The 20,395-nt window shown below is 45.2% G+C and overlaps 1 protein-coding gene across 1 annotated transcript; it reads right to left on the reverse strand.

Moving 5' to 3' along the window:
- Positions 1-968: 968 nt before the first annotated feature.
- Positions 969-2,376, reverse strand: LOC135393046 (uncharacterized). The gene is made up of 4 exons (XM_064623629.1): positions 2,328-2,376; positions 2,092-2,249; positions 1,888-2,031; positions 969-1,343 (listed from the first exon to the last, which is right to left on the reverse strand). The coding sequence occupies exons 2-4, from the start codon at positions 2,113-2,115 to the stop codon at positions 1,092-1,094; spliced, it is 420 nt and encodes a 139-aa protein (XP_064479699.1). The 5' UTR covers positions 2,116-2,249; positions 2,328-2,376; the 3' UTR covers positions 969-1,091.
- Between the last annotated feature and the right edge of the window lie 18,019 nt (positions 2,377-20,395).

A 20,395-nucleotide genomic window follows, 5' to 3' on the forward strand; every position in this document is an offset into this window, starting at 1 on the left:
CACGGACTATAATGCGTTTGTACATCCCATTTTAAATGGCATAGTCTGTTTCGTGAATTATGTACTCCCACTGACTGAAATTAATCATATTAGGATATCACGTTAGTTTCATTGCTCACAGTTTCAAAGCGCGGGTGTTCCTTTTCTTTTCAGTTTGTCGTCAAGCTATATTAGATGGCATTTTAGGTCTTTAGCCACCAAAAATTCACTAGAAAGACATTGTCATACTACAGGTACTTTTATTCTGAAAACGCTTCCACTTCGTCAGGCAAACCCATAAAAAAAGCATCACAGCTGAGCAAGAATGCTAACGTATGTACATGAATCTCGGGAAGTGTACCTTCACAAACTAAAATCCATGAAGAGCAACTACAAGTGAACATTGCAAAGCACTGGGCACAAAGAAGATAGCTTATAAAAGGCGGCTTTGTTTAGATAACCTCAGCCTTGCCCTCTTTTCCTTCCGCGTTTGATTTACACCTTTTGCATAGAAGTGCAGCCTCGTTATGATATAGAACTTCGTTATTTTCTGAGTTAGCGACACTTGATGAATCTCGCATCCCACTGCTGGAATGTGCCCCCTTATACAATTGAGCACATCCAGTACACTCTCGGAGTTTAGCTCATGCAAACTAAAGACATTAGTGAAAGCCCCTTCGAGATACTCGATGAGTTTGTAAAACCTTTCCGTAACATATAAAAGGCCTCCACGGTCAATGGCTTGCGTAAAGCTGGAAGGATGGAGGGGGTCCCTTACAGGAGAATCCCTCAAACAAGAAGCGGAACATTCCGCACAGTTAAGAGTGGCAAGAGATTTCCTTGCTGTATACCCTGCAACATAGTATATCAAGCGCGAGTCACTCTTCTGTTGAACACAGGACATGTGGTCAGAGTCCATCCTTTGTTGCACACAGTCCAAGTCTCCGGCATCCATGAGAGCATCCAGCTCTCCAGTTGATGAAGCTCCTTCTGCGGTGCTTAGAAGGGATGACACAATCCCCTCTGAAACTGCACATCCAACAGGAGATTTTGCCAAGTTATAAAAACTGAAACAGTTTGTTGCTACTAAAAACTGTGTTGGTGTTGGATGATCATTCGGTCCAAATGTCTGTCTGATTATGCCAAAAACACGTTCCAAACTGTCCTGGCTGAGTCTTGCGGTCATCAGATAGCGATAGCCATGAGATGATAAGTATTCCAGAAGGCTTGTAGTGCTCTTGAGGGTGACTCTCAGTCCTTCCGCAGTACTCTTGCTCAGGAACCCGCCACTTTTTGCATGTTGCTCCCAGACGTTCAAGAAGCTCAGGAACTCCTCTATGTAAGCTGCCTCCGAAGAGCGGAATCTAAGAAAACAAGAAAACAAAGAGGGTTATTAGTATATTGCTCCTATGGCAGTGAAAGCAAGTTGACAATAATAATAAAGAAAAAGATCCTGAATGCCAAGCCTTCTTGGGACATCTCATTTGCAATGGGAATTTACCTCAGAGCATCACTACTGCACCTTGACGTCATGACCTTGATGAGTCTGTTAACGCGCTTGATAAAGTTCTCTGTGGCTTCACAGCTGCCATACTGTTTTTCAATAGTTTGCCTGTACAGAGCAAGGCCCCGCAGCACCTCTTCGCTGAACAAGCGAAAAGCCAAGTTTACCCGCATCTTTTCAAATGCATTTGGGAATAGCACTGAGTGTGAAACATGAGGCATTGCCCTCAGTGTCAGAACGTTGGAATCGGCCTTCCAGGCAGCCTGGATGTGCTCTTTAATTACCTGTGTGCAAGACCCAAGCGCCCAAAACAGAGAATGAAAACAATGCTTCACTCCATATGGCGACAAAGTAATAATGGTCGGGAGAACCCTAAGCTTTTGTGGAGACAGAAAAGAGCATACCCTTCCATGTGGTGTATCAAAACCACACTTGAGCAGCATGTTTCGCAGACACTTGAGCAGGTGTGGGAAATCCGACACAAAATAAAGGAACCTGTTCAAGTCGACGGGGTGAGGAGCGCAGCACTTGATGTCGCTGGATGTAGCCTGCGAGGAATTAACACCAGGTTAATTCCAGAGCCGCGCTAGAGTATCACGCAAACGTACCTTAATGCCGAATCGTTTCCACATGCTCCGATTCCAGGCTGCCCCGTCACAACAGAGATAGTCAACCTTCAGGCCTGCCTGCTCACACTGTAGGATAGCATCAATAATGATCTTCGATAGGATATTTTCCTTCACATTTCCTGATGATGCAAAGACTCCTGTAATAATGATTAGAAAGGGGGTGTGATCCCTTGTGGCTCAAATGTGTAAAACCATTATCAGGTGTCATCACTCACCGACTATCTGTGTCCACTTCCCTGAAAATGGTTGGAAAAGCAGTACTAAACCGTGGTCAGCTGGTCAGCTCGATCGCCTTCAAAACGCAAAATTTTTCTCTTCCATGGACCTCAAGACGGGGTACTGGCAAATTGAAGTCGACGAACGGGGCCGTGAGAAGACTGCCTTCGTCACTCCGGATGGACTTTACGAATTCAAGGTTATGCCTTTCGGCCTTTGCACAGCACCAGCGACGTTCCAGCGTGTTATGGATACAGTTCTCGCCGGGTTGAAGTGGTAAACCTGCCTGGTGTACCTCGACGATGTTGTCGTCTTCGCAAGAACATTCGAAGAACATGTTGAACGGCTAAAGCAAGTCCTCGAGGCTATCAGAACTGCAGGGCTGGCGTTGAAGCCTCAGAAGTGTCGATTCGGCTACGAGGAACTCAGATTTCTCGGTCATCTCGTGAGCAGCCACGGCGTACGCCCCGACCCCGAGAAGACGGCGGCCATCGCAAATTACCGTGTTCCTTCTAACGTGAAAGACGTTCGAAGCTTTCTTGGCCTTTGCGCCTACTACCGACGGTTCATTCCGAACTTTTCAAGAATTGCGTCACCCCTGGATGCCCTCACGAAGGACGGATCTACGTTTATCTGGAGTGAAGCCCAGCAACAGGCGTTTGATGAATTGAAGACGCGTCTACAGACCGCACCCCTGCTTGCCCACTTCGATCCAAACGCCGAAACAGACATACACACCGACGCAAGCAACGATGGTCTGGGAGCCGTGCTCGTTCAACTCACGACGGCGTCGAACGTGTCATCGCTTACGCAAGCAGAACGCTAACCAAGGCAGAGAAGAACTATTCGACGACCGAAAAATAGTGCCTTGCACTCATATGGGCCATCACAAAGTTGCGCCCCTACCTGTACGGACGGCCGTTCAAGGTGGTAACAGACCACCATTCTCTGTGCTGGCTGGCTGGTTTAAGGGACCCTCAGGACGCCTAGCGAGATGGAGCCTCCGATTACAGGAGTATGACGTAACCGTCACTTACAAGTCAGGAAGAAAACACAACGACGCCGACTGCCTGTCCCGAGCACCACTCCAGCGACAGGACAACGGCCTCGAGGACGACGACGCCTTCCTCGGTCTAATGAGCGCGACTACCATGTCTACCAAGCAGTATAACGACCCCGAATTGAAGACACTCGTCGACTATCTGCACGGCCGCGCCGACAATGTTCCCCCCATCTTCAGAAGATCACTCCCAAGTTTTTCCCTACGTAATGGTGTTCTCTACAAAGAAAACCACGCACCACAAGGCGCTACGTGGCTTCTCGTTGTGCCTGGGGACATGCGCACCGAGATTCTTGAATCCTGCCACGACGAACCGTCATCAGGTCATTTGGGATACAGCCGGACACTGGCCCATATAAGGGAAAAGTACTACTGGCCAAAACTGGCCAAGACCGTACACCACTACGTAAGGACGTGCCGGGAATGCCAACGACGAAAAACGCCGCCAGTACGACCTTCTGGGTACCTTCAGCCAATCGCACCGCCGTCGGCGCCGTTCGAGCAGATTGGGATGGATCTACTCGGGCCCTTCCCACGTTCGTCTTCCGGAAATCGTTGGATAATCGTCGCCACCGACTACCTGACACGCTATGCTGAGACTAAGGCACTTCCACAGGGCACAGCAACAGAAGTGGCGAAGTTCTTCATCGAGAACATCGTACTACGGCACGGAGCTCCAACCGCCTTAATCACCGATAGGGGAACAGCATTTACAAGCAGGCTAACACAAGAAATCCTTCGACTCAGCCACAGCGCTCACCGGAGGACAACGGCGTTCCATCCGCAGACGAACGGGCTCACCGAACGCCTAAACAAAACCCTTGCCGACATGATTTCGATGTATGTCGACGTCGAGCACAAGACATGGGACGAAATACTGCCTTACGTCACGTTCGCCTATAACACGGCCGTCCAGGAAACAACGGGATTCACACCGTTCCGCCTTGCACACGGCCATGACGCATCGACTATGCTAGACGCGATGCTGCCCCACGAACCCAGTGATGTGGAAAACGACGCTCTGGACTTCACACAGCGAGCAGAAGAAGCCCGCCAGCTGGCCAGACTACGGATTGGTCAACAACAACGCGTCGATGAAAGAAGATACAATTTGCGCCGACGAGACGTACGCTTCAGTCCAGGCGACTTGGTATGGGTTTGGACGCCGAATCGACGACGAGGCCTGAGCGAGAAGCTACTGAAGCGGTACTTCGGTCCCTACAAAGTACTTCGACGCATTGGAGACCTGGATTACGAAGTGGTGCCTGAGGGCAGCGTTCCCTCTCGAAGACCCCCGAGGACTGAAATAGTTCACGTCGTTCGACTCAAGCCGTACTACAGCAGGTAGCGCTGAAGACTGGCTGGAAGGAAACAACATGAAAAAAAAAGAGAAGAAGAAGAAGAAGAAACGGCATCGAGACGATGCCCCGTCTACGGAGGGGGCAATGCCACGAATCATCATCGCGAAATTTCCAGGGCAGGCACGAAACGGTACATCTCATCCCGGCGCACGCTGAAGAAGAAGCAAGAAGCTTCCAGACACATCGCCTGCTCTCTGGCAAACGCACGTGCTGTTTCTAGACGTTTCGGCGCGACGCTTAAATGCTTGTGCGCTCCACGCTGGAGCATTCATTCTTTGGACTCAGTTGTGTTCAGAGAGCTATCACTCTTGTGTTTTGCTACCAAGTAGTCTAACAAACCGTTCGCTGTTTATTCAACGACTCGCCGACCCATTTCGCTTCGTGACAATATGTTCCACTACCACGCAACGCAATTATTTTGTTCTACCAGTCAGTGATGTCGAATGAACAGAAGTTCAATATTCTTGTGCAAGGTCTGATGTATCATCACTTATTGAAACTCAACAAACATTGCGGTGGACCACCGGACGATTTTCATCTAATACTCTCTTGTACGCCATTCAAGAGTCTTCATACAAAGAAAGGAAACATCAATAAGAGACTGTGCAAGTTCATCGCGACAAATTGCAAGTTGTTGAAGCAATACAAACACGGCGACAACATATCGCCTGCGTTAATCAATGCTGGATTCAAGCGCCCAATAATCAGAATAAACTATTTAATGTCTTCGGAATTCATCAATGAAGTCAACAAACGAAAACTTCAGAGTTTGAAATAGAACTGAAATTTATTGAAATAAACAAGTGTAAAACTGAAACAATAAATGTAATCTTTGTCATCATTATAATGAATTCTACGCATCACAATGATCACAAGAAAATATCAATCCATTCGAATAAATTCTCTGTCATCGTGAAAGAGTGCTCATCAAAGTGATTGAGCTAAAGCTTGCGTATTGTGAAATTACACATTCTACAACACTGATCATAAATCGCAACACATGTTCAAATTTTAATTGAACTCTTACTGATGTGTGGTAGTCGGCACTTCTCCTAAATGTGAATCGATAAATTTTTAGCATTTAAGCCACAATCAAATATCTGGTATAGTATGTGTGAGTATATACACAACTTTTTACCTACATCTTTAAAAAAATGCAAGAAATAGCGTGCAGTTTTGACTTTGAAAATTAAAAAAGAAAATGATCTTTAGTGTGGAATTTGCGTTTTACAACGTTATGAGCTAAAGACTAATAAAATTAAAGTATGGCCTTTCCATTTGTAGCGCCCGGATGCTATGACACTAAAATAATGTGATAGTTTTTCTGTACGGCTACGGGAAATCTCGAGTATATTTTGTGAATTGGATCTACGTTTATGTGTGACCTGCGCTGATCTGCTTATTATAATTAATATAACATATCTTCCATTGTGTTTATGCATAACATTCATCTTCATTGTATACTGGTTAATCATTTCTGATGGCGATTGTGTGATTCGTTTTCCCCAAAATCTGATTGCCACTTGGAAATTATTTCATATATGTTTGTGTGCCGTGTGTTAGGAAGATTACGTGATTAGAAATGTAGACTTCGCCTGCACATCATGCTTGTAAAATCCGCCATTTGCATCGCGGCATTTGATAATAGATTCGCTTTTCGCGAAGGCTTCGTATTATCTTGCAGGCACTGAATCCCAAATGCGATTGTAAAAGTCGATGACACTGTGTCGCGAATGCTTTGACTTATCCCGCCGCAATCAGTTATCTTGCCTTATTTTCCGTTTTGCCCTATCTTGGACGGCTCATTTTTCCTATCCAGTCATACAAATGGGAAACTGTGTTGACGAAAATATTAATTTGTTTATTCCGCACTCCAATCGGGTTGCTTGTCAAAGACGCCTTTTCTTCTTTTACTTCGTCTGGGATAGTGCAACTGATTGAGAAATATACATGCACTGTAGAATTTAATTCGTGAACTATGATAAGTTTTCACAAAAGATTAGCTTTTTTGTAATCATAGACTGGTGTATCATGCCTCTGAATTTCAATGACCGATCCTTCTCCGGCAATTCTATCCTTTGGGTGTTGAACTTGTACAGAGTGTAGTCGAGTAAAACCTATTTGGTGGTCAGCTCTGATTCCATATCAGAATTCTTACACACATTGTGAAATATTCGTTTCCTTAGCGATCACTGTTCTCAGCCTAGCCATGCTAAATGCAGTGTTTTTCAATGTGATGCGTAGAATTCATTGTAATGATGACAAAGATTACATTTATTGTTTCAGTTATACACTTGTTTATTTCAATAAATTACAGTTCTATTTCAAACTCTGAAGTTTTCGTTTGTTGTCTTCATTGGTGAATTCCGAAGACATTAAATAGTTGATTCTGATTATTGGGAGCTTGAATCAAGCATTGATTAACGCAGGCGATATGTTGTCGCCCTGTTTGTATTCCTTCAACAACTTGCACTTTGTCGCGATGAACTTGCACAGTCTCTTATTGATGTTTCCTTTCTTTGTATGAAGACTCTTGAATGACGTACAAGAGAGCATTAGATGAAAATCGTCCGGTGGTCCATCGCAATTGATATGTTTGTTGAGTTTCAATAAGTGATGATACATCAGACCTTGCACAACAATATTGAACGTCTGTTCATTCGACATCACTGACTGGTAGAATAAAATAGCTGCGTTGCCGTGGTAGTGGAACATATCATGTGATAAGATTTTATGTACTTCCGATCTCAGATATGTGTAATTTCAACAAATCCGTAATGAATCGTGTGATATAGACAGCTTGTATATGATAATTTGATCCGACTGCTTTCTTGATGAACGCAATGCCCATTGCAATGATTACAATTACATCTGGTCTAGTGTATTTCAATTCTTCGCTAGCAAACATCAAAAACACCGCCATCAATCCTAGTGGCCCTTCCGACGTTGATGTGCAGATATTTTTATAAGTATTGTAGATTCGGCATATAAATTCTTGCACCTTCAGTTCTGTAGTTTGCTTGCTTGTTTGCTTGTAAGAAAAAAAAGACAAGGAGAAATTGAATTTCTCCTTGTTTTTTTTTTTTGTAGTTCTGTAGTTTGTACCATATCTCCGAATACGACCATGTCTAGGACGTAGTGAAATGCAGCGATAATGAAATCGTTTCGCGGCTCCTCCTTTTCGAAGCAGTTTTTTATCACATCTTCCCATGACTTATGGTATCGAGTACAAAATCTGTCCATCTTTTCAATGTAGAGCAATTATCTCTTCTGTTTTCAAGTGCACGTCTACACTTAATTAAAAGCATATCTATGTTTATTTTATTGATTAAAATTTTATTATCTGGTTTAGAATGCTATAATCTCCACCTGTTGTGAGAATTATTGTTTTGATTTTGTTTCAAGTATTCACTCGACTGGGGGGGGATATGTTTATTAAGAAAAAGAAAGGAAAGGTCACTCGACTGATAATCTATGAGTTGTGAACTTACTGCCTGAAATAATTATTGTCTTGTATTTGTTTCAATTGTTCACTCGATTGACATAAGTAAGTACCTCTAAGATGGTAATGCCTCATAACTCTGAGTTGCATTTCACATTTCATATTTCTGTGTGGTTCATTAGAAATGTCTGTTGCAAGATATTACAAAAATTGATGTAATTAAATTTGTTTCTCGTTTTCGATTGAGTATCGTTGCTACCAATTAATAATTTGGACTTTCTCTACATGTTCAATAACAATATCGCATCTCTACAAACTTAGTCGACTTGACAACCACTTTGACGAAAGATTTCCGTTTCAAGGAAAGGATGCGAAAAGATAGTGATCCCCGCGAGTGATATCGACATCTATTTGCGCTGCACAGTAAAATATATCGCCTTTGAACTCTATTATCTGACCTCTAGAGCGCCCCGTTTGCTGGACGAAGTAATATAGCCCCTAACCCTTTGAGTGATAAAGCATGCGCGGTGCTATGGTCACATACATAGAGACATAAAGTCTCCCGGCTTTGAGGAAAAGAGTGAAAACCGACATGAAAACAGTGCATATTTTCTACGTCTTGGATACCTCCATCAAGGTTCGTAGTGTTTGTTAGAATGGAAATTGTATATTGGTCGATTTTATGATGAATGATATGATGAATGAATGAATGATGAATGATAGATTATTTTCCTCTGTTGTTGTTTACGTGTCGCCGCGTGTTCCTCTGTTCTTCAGCGTTAAGTCTGTGCTATTTCGCCTTTTGATAGATTGATTAGCTATTATTTCTCTATGTGTTGCATGGTGCGCAGGTTTGGCTCTCTATTAATCGTAGCTGTTGATTGTGTTGTTTCTCGTTATTTCCTTACGTCTATGCTGTTCACTTAATAAGAAATGGATTAATTAAAAGTTGAGTAATGTTGGAATTTGAAATTGAGATTTCCTATTGCGCTCGAAATGTTATGACAGATATTCACGCTATTGCAATGATGGTTCTCACGTAGAGGAATATTAGACTTTTTATGATACAACATGTAATTTGACTGTCATCATATTGATTAAGAATATCTTCTCTGTAGTGGTATCCCTAGTGAAAAGTCCCCTCAGCTCTAATGTGTTATGGGACTGAGGGGTCCTCTCAGGCTGACCTCTCAGGCTGAGAAGACCTCTCAGAAGCTAATGCCCAGATCTGACATTGGAACATCAATATTCAATTTCGCCGTCTATACGGTGCACCCGTCGTCGGAGCGGTACAATCATACAGTGCTATGATACACCAGAGATAGATACAGACAAATACATGTCAGAAAACTCCACATATATTGAATTCCTTCGATTGTACAGATACACTCAAGGCATGCACACTGCTATCAGATTATCTAACAGTTATTTCAAATGTGTATTCAACAAACAGTTGAAATTTTGAACAAAATTCAAACAGTATTTCAACTGGCGAGATTGCGTTCTCACCTCCTTGGGTTCTCACCACCTCTCGTTTCGTACGAGATTCATCTAAGAAATACAATTTCAAAATGTCATTGTAAGTCAGTGCGCAGGCATCGAAATATATAACATACCGTTTGGCACAAAGCGCCGTTGGTAACCTAATGTGGTTTTGTAATCTTCCTATATCGGTGCTCATAATGCGTGTCTGCGAACAGTGGTAAAAGCGTCAAGTGAACACAATGCCCGTCACTCACAAAAGCATATTTGACACATGGTCTACATACCTCAAAAACAGTTAGAATCCCGAAGACAAAACGCTAATTAATTGAGATCCTTGCCGACGTCCTCACACTTCAACGTTTCAAAACGGACTGCTGGCGACTCGCCGGAACGCTTCCACTTAGGTGCAGTGCAATAATGCATGGATTGCAAGAACAATAGCTTCAAGGGGGGACAGCAATACTAGGTTATCAGGGCACGTGTTCCTTGGAGGAATAATGCACAAACATGTGAAATCTTGCAAACTATTTTCCAAAGCGGACGAGGTAGCATGTCCTGCGGCTCGGAAAACATGTATCAACTTGCTTTGGGAGGTGTTGCACGACACACTGCCGCATAGCTGTCTGAGAGGTCCCCCCAAACCCCTCAGGGCTACATAAGTGATTCTACAACGTCATCCAGATTTCCTCTAAAAGGTCCTCTCAGACCCCTCTGTCTTGCCTGAAAGGTCCTACCAGACGTTTCAAGATTTCTTGAAAGGTCCTCTCAGACCCTTCAGAAGTGCTAAAGGGTCCTACTAGACCTTTCAAGATTTCTTGAAAGGTCATCTCAGACCTCTCAGGAAATTTTGAGAGGTCTCTTAGACACATTTTCGATAGGGATAGATTTTATTTCCTCTTGTCGTTCGTGTTCTGTGGTCTTCCATACATCTATCGGCACCCGTCTTCAACAAATCAGGGGGCTTAATCGCTTCATCGTCGTTACGGTCGTTACAAGCTAACGAGTGGCGGGAAATTCAAAATGGCGGGCGGGAAATTTAAAAAGGTGGGCACGTGATAAAACACGTACACGGCGCTCTTCGCGCGATACGTGAAGGACGTGGTACACGTCACGCGCAATGTGTCACGTGCCCACCTTTTTGAATTTCCCGCCACTCGTTAGCTCGTAACGACCGTAACGACGATGAAGCGATTAAGCCCCCAGGGCAGATATCATTAGATCTGGTTGCTGGCTAGGAGCGTGCTACGTGGTGAAGTTCATTTTTAACATGTCTATTTTCTGATGAGTTTGATTTTTTCTTCTGATTTTCTGAATGATAGATCACTCTGTTGTTTTCATTAGGAATATCTTCTTTGTAATGGTATAGATTTTATTTCCTCGTGTGTTCGTGTCATTCTTTGTCGATCGTGTTCCGTGGTCTTCCATACATCTATTGGCACCCGTCTTCAACAAATCAGGGCATATATCATTAGTTCTGTTTGTTGGCTAGGAGCGTGCTATGTGGTAAAGTTCATTTTTAACATGTCTATTTTCTGATGAGTTTGATTTTTTCTTCTGATTTTCTGAATGATAGATTACTCTGTTGTTTTGATTAAGAATATCTTCTTTGTAGTGGTATAGATTTTATTTCCTCTTGTGTTCGTGTCCCATAGTCTTCCAGGGTCTCTGGTTTTCTCAGGGTCGCTGTTTACAGTTAATTACATACAACTATCAGAACTTCCCGCTATTGCGCTGATGGTTCTCACGTATAGGAATATTAGACTTTTTATAACACAACTTATAATTTTGTTTATGATCATATTGATTACGAATATCTTCTTTGATTAAATGTGGTAATTGTTTCTCGTTTTGATATGGTGTAGCTGTTATTTCCCTACATGTTGGATGATTGGTTCTATATTAATGCTATGTGTTGATCGTGTTGATTCGAATTATTGCCTTATGTCTGCGCTGTTCACTTCAATAGAAATTGATTAATTAAATTTATGTCATATTGGAATATTAAACTTAGCTTCCATATTGTGCTCGAAATACACAGTCAATGTCGTATCATAATGTTCGTTATTACAACCTCTTTCTACTCGTATCAAGAATGTAACAGGTTGTTAGACGACAAAGCTCTCAGGGGCGAATATCTTAACCATGGTTCAGCGAAACTGTCAACTTTAGACGTCCGTTTCAGGTATCCGCCCACTCAGTACGTCATTCATATTGCTTACAGAGATTGTTCCACGTCCCCTCCCCCCCCCAAAAAAAAAAAACAGCAATTTTTTTTTGTGGATCAGAGAAGGGCAAAGCACTGCCAGCGACCTTAGAACTACCCCTACCTGTCCAGCTGTGCAGTCATGAGAGCAGCTCGGGCAGATGTGGTTTGCCTCGCTGAGCTGATAACGAAATTTGCTGGATCATTGGGTAGAAAAAAGTCGTATGGGGCTTTCAAAAGCGACCCTTTCCTGGCTTTCTGGCATCTCGAAGGCAGAACAACGTCATTCAGGCACCCGTAGCATTATCACAGCCCTCTGCAGCTTGTGCGTCGTGGCATTCAGTTACGCTGGAACTCCGCGCCTTCTCGTAATGCTTCGCAAATTAGCTGCACACAGCAGTCATGAAGAGAGCCCATACCTTACACCGGGTGTTCTGCGCGGACTACCACAGGAAGCACAAAAAGACGAGTTGCAGCGCACGGCAAGTACGGCAGAACTGTGCATAGTTTGGACGCGTCCGCGTGAGGAAAGTTCTCAGTTCGAGCGCTCGTGTGAATGATGGAGACTATTTGTGCACACACTGCTTCCGGCACTTCGCTGAGCTCATTTCGGCGAGGGCAAATGATGCGGGCAGTGATTTGTCAGATCGTTCGATCATTTTTCAAGACGACGTCCTAGAGCAGGTGAACGAAAGCATTGGAGTATTGACGTTTCACCTTTGAGGCCCAGAGCAGCCGTGAGACCTCGACTGAGGAAGTCCCATGCTGAAAGGAAACAACGTGAAATCGCAGAGGCTGTTGGTGACAAGCTCGGTGCTATCTATGGCAGTGCAGGGCCATCGACGAATGTGAGCAACACTGAAGGAAACAGGGAGTGGGCAGACAAGCTCAAGAAACCCCTCGCAGCAAGCATATCACACCTTGAGTAGTGCAGGCTGTATACTTTAATCCCTGATACACTTTCAAGGCGGGACATCATCAGGCTCATACCGGAAGCCACGAAGTACATGATTGATAAGTCGCGAAGCCTAAAAAGGAAGGGCTGTGTTAGGGCAGTTCCTGATCCATATGAGGGGAAGAAGCTCAAGCCTGAGCATGTTTCCGAGGCTCTAAAGTACTACACTGAGGATGACCTGCAGTGCTCTGTGCAGAGCCCCAACCGCAAAGACGTGATCACTGTGCTTCTCAATGAATTTTAATTCTGATTCATTGAAAACTTGCATGTATGACCGTTAATACAAAATATTGTGTTTGATGTGTGATACCTCTTCAATGCTATTGCATCATACCTGTAATAAGTAAGTATATTATTTATCATGTGGATCGTATTGTGTTTCTACTGTTTCATGTTTCTTGGCTGGGTTTTTCTCCTTCAGACAGAGCCACAACGTAATTCCTGCCACTATACTGGCTTTAATAAATATACTTCATCTTGTACTTTTGTGTATGATGGTCCATTACATGTCTATACTTGCACGTAAACCGCCCACTGCGCGGCTGTTGTAAGGAAAAAAAATGCTTGTGAAGTTGGCCCAGGTGTGATGGTAGCCTGCATGTCTATACTTGCATGTAAACCGCCCACGGCGCAGCTGTTGTAGCGAAAAAATTTTGAATGAAGTCGGCAATGTCGGAAAAAATGTGAATGAAGTCGGCCCAGGTGTGACGGCACCGTCGCTTGGTAAGGTTGCCAGACTGCATGTCCCTACTTGCATGTAAACCGCCTACCACACGGCTGTTGTAGCGAAAAAAAATGTGAATGAAGTCGGCCCAGGCGGAAAGATTGCCAAAGAAGTCCACACAGGTGTGACGGTATCATTGTCTGGCTGGGATGACAGCGTGCATGTCCCTACTTGCATGTAAACCACTCACGCACCACCTAAAAAAATTGCGAACGAAGTCGACCCAGGCGGAAAAATTGCGAGAGAACTCGGCCCAGGTCGAAAAATACGCCATGGTAAATGAATGCACGGTCCTCCGGCAACGTGCCGGTCACCGATCACTTCATAAGAATCTGATTAATTAAATTTGTGTCATGTTGGAATATTCAACTGAGCTATTGTGCCTGAAATTACGTACATCTATCAGAACTTGTAATTAAAGCTCCATTATTGCAATGATTAAGAATAACTGCTTTGATTAAATGTGCTACTCCATTTTAATTCTGCATAATTGAAAACTTGTGTGCATGATGATTATCATTAATAAAAAATATTGTGTTTGATGTGTGATACCTCTTCAAAGCTTACCTGCAATAAGTATATTCTTTATTACGTGTATTGTATTGTGTTTCTTCTGCTTCAAGTTTTGCGGCTAGATTTTCCCATTCACGGATTGGCATTACAGCATTGGCTTTAGTAAATATATTTTCGCTTGTATTTTTGTGTATGGCTATCCTTTGCATGTCTATTCTTGCATGTAAACCGCCAACTGCACACCTGTTGTAGCGTGAAAAAATTTGCGAGTGAAGTCGGCCCAGGCGGAAAAATGGCGAAAGAAGTCGGCCTAGGCTGAAAAATGTGGAAGGGTAAGCGCACGCGCAGCCCTCCGGCCACGCGCCGCCCACCGGTAAGAGCACGGACAACCCTCCGCCCATGCGCCGCCGGCCGCGCGCGGGAAAAAATAGCGAAAGAAGTCGACGCAGACGCGCATGGCCGTTGCTAGGGGCCTGGGGGGCCTTTGCTAGGACCTAACTCTCATAACTGCTATACTACTCATCGACTTTATTTTGAGATGATGAATTTTGGAGTTTCATCGCCACGGACGATACCCTACCCATTCTTTATTGCCCACACTATCAACCATCCCGAATCGCACTATCCGGGTCTCATAATCAGCTGGACTGTCGCCCTCCCTCTTTCTTTCTCTCTCTCAAAGAGTAAGCATAGAACGTGGTTGCCTGTAAATGACGAAGCTGTCATTATCTCGCACCCCACGGTAGGACTGGACATGGAACGTCTTGGAAGATATGTTGGGCACAATGTTCGCGGAAACTCGTGTCGTACACCAAAAGCCGACGGCATGGCTTTGATAATTGGGGGTTTACGTCGCGAGAAAACTGAGATCATGAGCGACGCCACAGCGGTCGGTCTGTGCATTGCTTTTGCCCACCTGAGGGTTCTTTAACGTGCGATGTAAGCTCACCACACGGCACCCCATATTTAACGTCAACGTGGAAGACGGCGTGTCTAAGCAACTTGTACCCTGCCACCAAGTTGTTTGCGCCTTCGGCTGGGTTCGAACCCGCGATCTCGGGATCAGAAGGCGAACATGCTACCGACTGAGCCACCGAGGCCACAGGCTGGTTTTGTGCCTGGGGGTATTGCGGGTATACCCGCGTAATCGGCGGAAGCAGTGCAGGTCTACCCGCACCTTGCCCTCAACCCGCGGCGACACGTAAATGTGTACCCGCGAAGAACAACTTGCGCGGATACCCGCACCACACTCATCTTTACCCATGCTTGCGTCCATTATCCCTACACACGTTTCCATGTGGACCTGCCAGAGAAGAGATTCGCAAGCAATGGTTGGGAAACCTGCAGCGAAAGGATTTCGATCCCAAGTCATCGGCAAGGGTGAGTACCGCAATAATGTTTTTATAGTTATTATCAGCGACCAAACGTACGCCACACTGCGTCAAACAAAGAAGCTAGATTTATTATCATGCAGCTTAATAACAGTCCTGATACGGACACATAAATGCGGATGCACTAGATCGCGCTAATATATACGTGGTTTCGCCTGTATTGTATATATATATATATATATATTTATTTATGTTTACAGTTTGACCGTGCACTCCCAGTCGAGTACAGCTGTTTCGTCCTATTTGGGACTCATCAGCCCGGCGTAGGGCGCCTACTGATGCGCCTTCCCTACTGATACGCCTTCCCTACGCCGGGCTGATGAGTCCCAAATAGGACGAAACAGCTGTTTTCGGCTGGGAGTGCACGGTCAAACTGTAAACATATGCTCAACGCGCAGCTACAGAGCTTCGGCTATTTTCCCTTTATATATATATATATATATATATATATATATATATGTTTAGTTTACAGTTTGACCGTGCACTCCCAGTCGACTTCTTCACTTATTTTTTTCAATGGCTTTTTCCCCCTTCTTTATAATTCATTGGCTTGCACTGTGGCATTGAAGAGTGCTCAGTCACCCTCCCAGGTGTATATCGCTCGCTGAGTGACCCCTGGTTTGCCAATCCCGAACGATGCGCAGCTACCCAGGGCCGACAAGCCGCAAACACGGCGAAACACGTGTCCTCTGGTGCTGTCGCATCGTTCAATGAGTATCTGTTTCTCTACGTGCAGCCATAGAAGCCATTTTAATCTGTAAGTTTGAATTTCAAACACGTCTAGCATCATTTACTTATTTTTTTCAATGGCTTTTCCCCCCTTCTTTATAATTCACTGGCTTGCACTGTGGCATTGAAGAGTGCTCAGTCACCCTCCCAGGTGTATATCGCTCGGTGAGTGACCCCTGGTTTGCCAATCCCGAACGATGCGCAGCTACCCAGGGCCGACGAGCCGCAAACACGGCGAAACACGTGTCCTCTGGTGCTGTCGCATCGTTCAATGAGTATCTGTTTCTCTACGTGCAGCCATAGAAGCCATTTTAATCTGTAAGTTTGAATTTCAAACACGTCTAGCATCATTTACTTATTTTTTTCAATGGCTTTTTCCCCCTTCTTTATAATTCATTGGCTTGCACTGTGGCATTGAAGAGTGCTCAGTCACCCTCCCAGGTGTATATCGCTCGCTGAGTGACCCCTGGTTTGCCAATCCCGAACGATGCGCAGCTACCCAGGGCCGACAAGCCGCAAACACGGCGAAACACGTGTCCTCTGGTGCTGTCGCATCGTTCAATGAGTATCTGTTTCTCTACGTGCAGCCATAGAAGCCATTTTAATCTGTAAGTTTGAATTTCAAACACGTCTAGCATCATTTACTTATTTTTTTCAATGGCTTTTCCCCCCTTCTTTATAATTCACTGGCTTGCACTGTGGCATTGAAGAGTGATCAGTCACCCTCCCAGGTGTATATCGCTCGGTGAGTGACCCCTGGTTTGCCAATCCCGAACGATGCGCAGCTACCCAGGGCCGACGAGCCGCAAACACGGCGAAACACGTGTCCTCTGGTGCTGTCGCATCGTTCAATGAGTATCTGTTTCTCTACGTGCAGCCATAGAAGCCATTTAATCTGTAAGTTTGAATTTCAAACACGTCTAGCATCATTTACTTATTTTTTTCAATGGCTTTTTCCCCCTTCTTTATAATTCATTGGCTTGCACTGTGGCATTGAAGAGTGCTCAGTCACCCTCCCAGGTGTATATCGCTCGCTGAGTGACCCCTGGTTTGCCAATCCCGAACGATGCGCAGCTACCCAGGGCCGACAAGCCGCAAACACGGCGAAACACGTGTCCTCTGGTGCTGTCGCATCGTTCAATGAGTATCTGTTTCTCTACGTGCAGCCATAGAAGCCATTTTAATCTGTAAGTTTGAATTTCAAACACGTCTAGCATCATTTACTTATTTTTTTCAATGGCTTTTCCCCCTTCTTTATATATATATATATAAGTGTGTTCAGTTCACATTGTGGATGGCAGACCAACAGAAGGTAAATCATACCCAGCCCTGTTATGATGTACTGGTACCGAGCTAATCTCGTGGGTAATATAGGCCACTTGTGCACAAACTTGTGGATCTCGATAGCAGTGGTTTGCCTTGTGAGGCACAATGCAGTAATGTGCACAGGGCGACATGGCAAGGTGACCGAGACAGGTCCCCACAGCTCAACGTAGAGCCCGTAGTTTGAGATGATTCATGCAACACTGGGCGTGCAACCAACGAACAAGCGCGGTGATGCCTACCATTCGGCCAATCAGGAGTCTCTCAGTTTAGCTCGCCTTTCGGCCGGTCCTGGCTACCATCGACTTCTACTGATTTTCATGCTTGACGCTCGTTATTCCATATTTCAAATCAACGAATATCGAGTAAAACACGTTTATTTGGTGCATCGTATTGACTAAAGAGTCTCCTACAAATATTTACCAGGCGTACAAAGACCAAAGCGTTGCGTTCGTTGACAGACTGTAATCAAACCAAGTTCGGACTTGCAAAAGACACACCACACGGCCTACTCCTAGAAGCGAGCGACATACATGAGTACATGCGGTTCCGGAGTGAGCATCTCCTTTCGTTTATTGCTCTGCATCAAAGGTTACGACGAAACGGGAAATGTCACACCGACATCGAATCCTGTATCCGTTGTCACTGCATTTGAAAATGCGACGGCGCTCAAAAGTGTTCCTCAGGCACACCTCAGACACCACTATATTGTAGTTCTCAACTGGAGAGATTGTTCGTGGGATACTAGTGTCGGGAAATATCACAAAATACGGGGAGTCACTTTCATACAGGAAGAAATCCACGAACACACTTCTCTTTCAACGGTGCTGACAACCGACATCGCCGAGACGCTGCCATCTGCCACTCTTCCCTTCTCGTAACTGCCCGCCAGACGGGCTACCCGCGAAAGGTGGTGGCGGTGGTGGATGGTGAAAGGGCTTGCTGTTGTCGGCCTCACAGAGGTGAGCAACGTCACGACTAAAGCTCAGGGGGAATGTGCGTCCTCGGCCGACTTCTAAGGGAACTGTGCCGACAAACTGTGCCCGCGAAAGAATGCTATTTCGAAATTTTGCCAACCAATCGCGGTGCGCGCAATCCCCTTCGGTCGATTGGAACTAGCGATGATGCCTGACGCAGTAATAACACGTGGTTTTGACGTGGTTTTTCTTTTTCTTTCCTTTTTTTTTTTTAGAGCCGTGAAGGCGGGGAGCTGTGGAGGCCTGACTGAGACACCCTCAGAAAAAGAAGCACTGTTTGATCTTTAACTGTTAAAATTCTCACCAAATGTCATCGTTGCTGTGATATTGCACAAGGGCTGGTATATTTGTGTTTTTATGCAGGCACCAAAGCAGAAGGGTCGCCGGAAAGCCACAAGGGCGAAGGACACGTACACCTCAGCCAGAGAAAGTTCAACAGAGCAGCCAGAGGAGAGTGCGACAGTGCATCACCATCTGTTGAATAGATCTGCCCGCAGTGAAGGGTTCACCACAGTCAATCACAGCCTTATGTTCTCTTGAGAGCCACCTCAAGAAGTGGAAGAGACGACAGGACAAACCGTTGCCGAGGGCCATATTACAAATGCTACCAGAATTTTTTCTACCACTTGTGATAAGAGCGTCCAGTGGGAGGCAGAAGAATCAGACCACCATTATGCAAGACTTTCAACCACGGATGTGAGAAGAAAAAAAAGAGTGACAGCAAATCAACACCAACCAGTTTCACTGTGTTTGATACTGTACCCGTAAACAAATTTAAACTCTGTACTGGCCTAACCAAACAGACTCTTGACGCCTTGATTCATGCGATTTCGCCACTGGCAGAAGTGTCATTTAGTTTGTCAATCACAGATCAGATACTGCTAACATTAATGAGGTTGAGGAAGGGTCTACTGTTAGGTGACCTCACCCTCAAATATAGCATCTCTACTGCTGTAGCAGGTAGAATATTCATGTGCTTGAGCATGAGAAATTGATGTTCTGAGGCTGGAACACATAGAAAGGACAAATACATACAAAGCCTCAAAGTGCCTAAGAAATTAATGATGAAGGACGGAAGTCACTGAAATGTAAGAGTGAAAGGTGAATGAGTGAGAGAGTTGTTGGTTTGTCCCTTCGGATGACGCGCCCTTGGAAGTCGCTGGGGAGGTGTGTTAGCAACCATTCTTATATGTGCATTCTGTATTGAATTGTGTTTTGTGTTAGTGGCTACACGGCTCAATAAAAAGTTGTGAAAAAAAAGTCTTAGCTTAGCTCAATTGGTAGAGCCCTGGACCGGTAATCCAGAAGATGTGGGTTCGAGTCCAACAGCTGGCTAACCTTTTCAGTGACCTCCATCTTTCATCTTCATTCATCAGTGGGAAGTTATCCCAGCTATAGGTAGAAGAGACACGTCCGACCAGCGAGCCCAAAAGCGAAGGAATGATTTATTCTTCACGGCCTCGCGCTCAGGCGCGCTGCGTGGGCGGCGCCAGCTGACCGGCTTCGTCGGCGGCAGTCATCACAGCTACCCCCCCGCTCAGAGTACCGACGGTACGGCAAGGTTAGCATCGCTCCAAATGAGAGGACGCATGGGGTACGGAGTCGGTCCAGGTGACGTGCTTCATCGGCACGGGAGTAGGAGATGGTGGAAAGCCGGGTCCGGAGAGGGAAGAAACGGGAGGAGCGTTGTTAATGAAGGCAGGCTTCAGCCTGTCGATGGAGACAGATTCAGGCCGGCCGAGGACGTCGATGACAAAGGTTTTGCGGGAACGGCGCAGAACCTTGCAAGGCCCGGAATACGGAGGCTCGAGCGCGCGACGAAGGCGGTCCGCCCGAAGGAAAACGTGGGACGTTGAGCACCATTCCGACAGCACGAAGGGAGCTGCTGATGCTACTGCTCGGGT

This window comes from Ornithodoros turicata, chromosome 4 (genome assembly GCF_037126465.1).
Source record: "Ornithodoros turicata isolate Travis chromosome 4, ASM3712646v1, whole genome shotgun sequence".
Classification (NCBI taxonomy): domain Eukaryota; kingdom Metazoa; phylum Arthropoda; class Arachnida; order Ixodida; family Argasidae; genus Ornithodoros; species Ornithodoros turicata.

Excerpts from the sequence above, each read along its gene's own strand:
- LOC135393046 (XM_064623629.1), bottom strand. The coding sequence starts at position 2,115 with ATGTGGAAACGATTCGGCATTAAG. Across the intron at positions 2,032-2,091 it reads GGAAACGATTCGGCATTAAG|GCTACATCCAGCGACATCAA; the intron begins GTACGTTTGCGT and ends AATTCCTCGCAG. Across the intron at positions 1,344-1,887 it reads TTGATACACCACATGGAAGG|ATTCCGCTCTTCGGAGGCAG; the intron begins GTATGCTCTTTT and ends TTGTTTTCTTAG.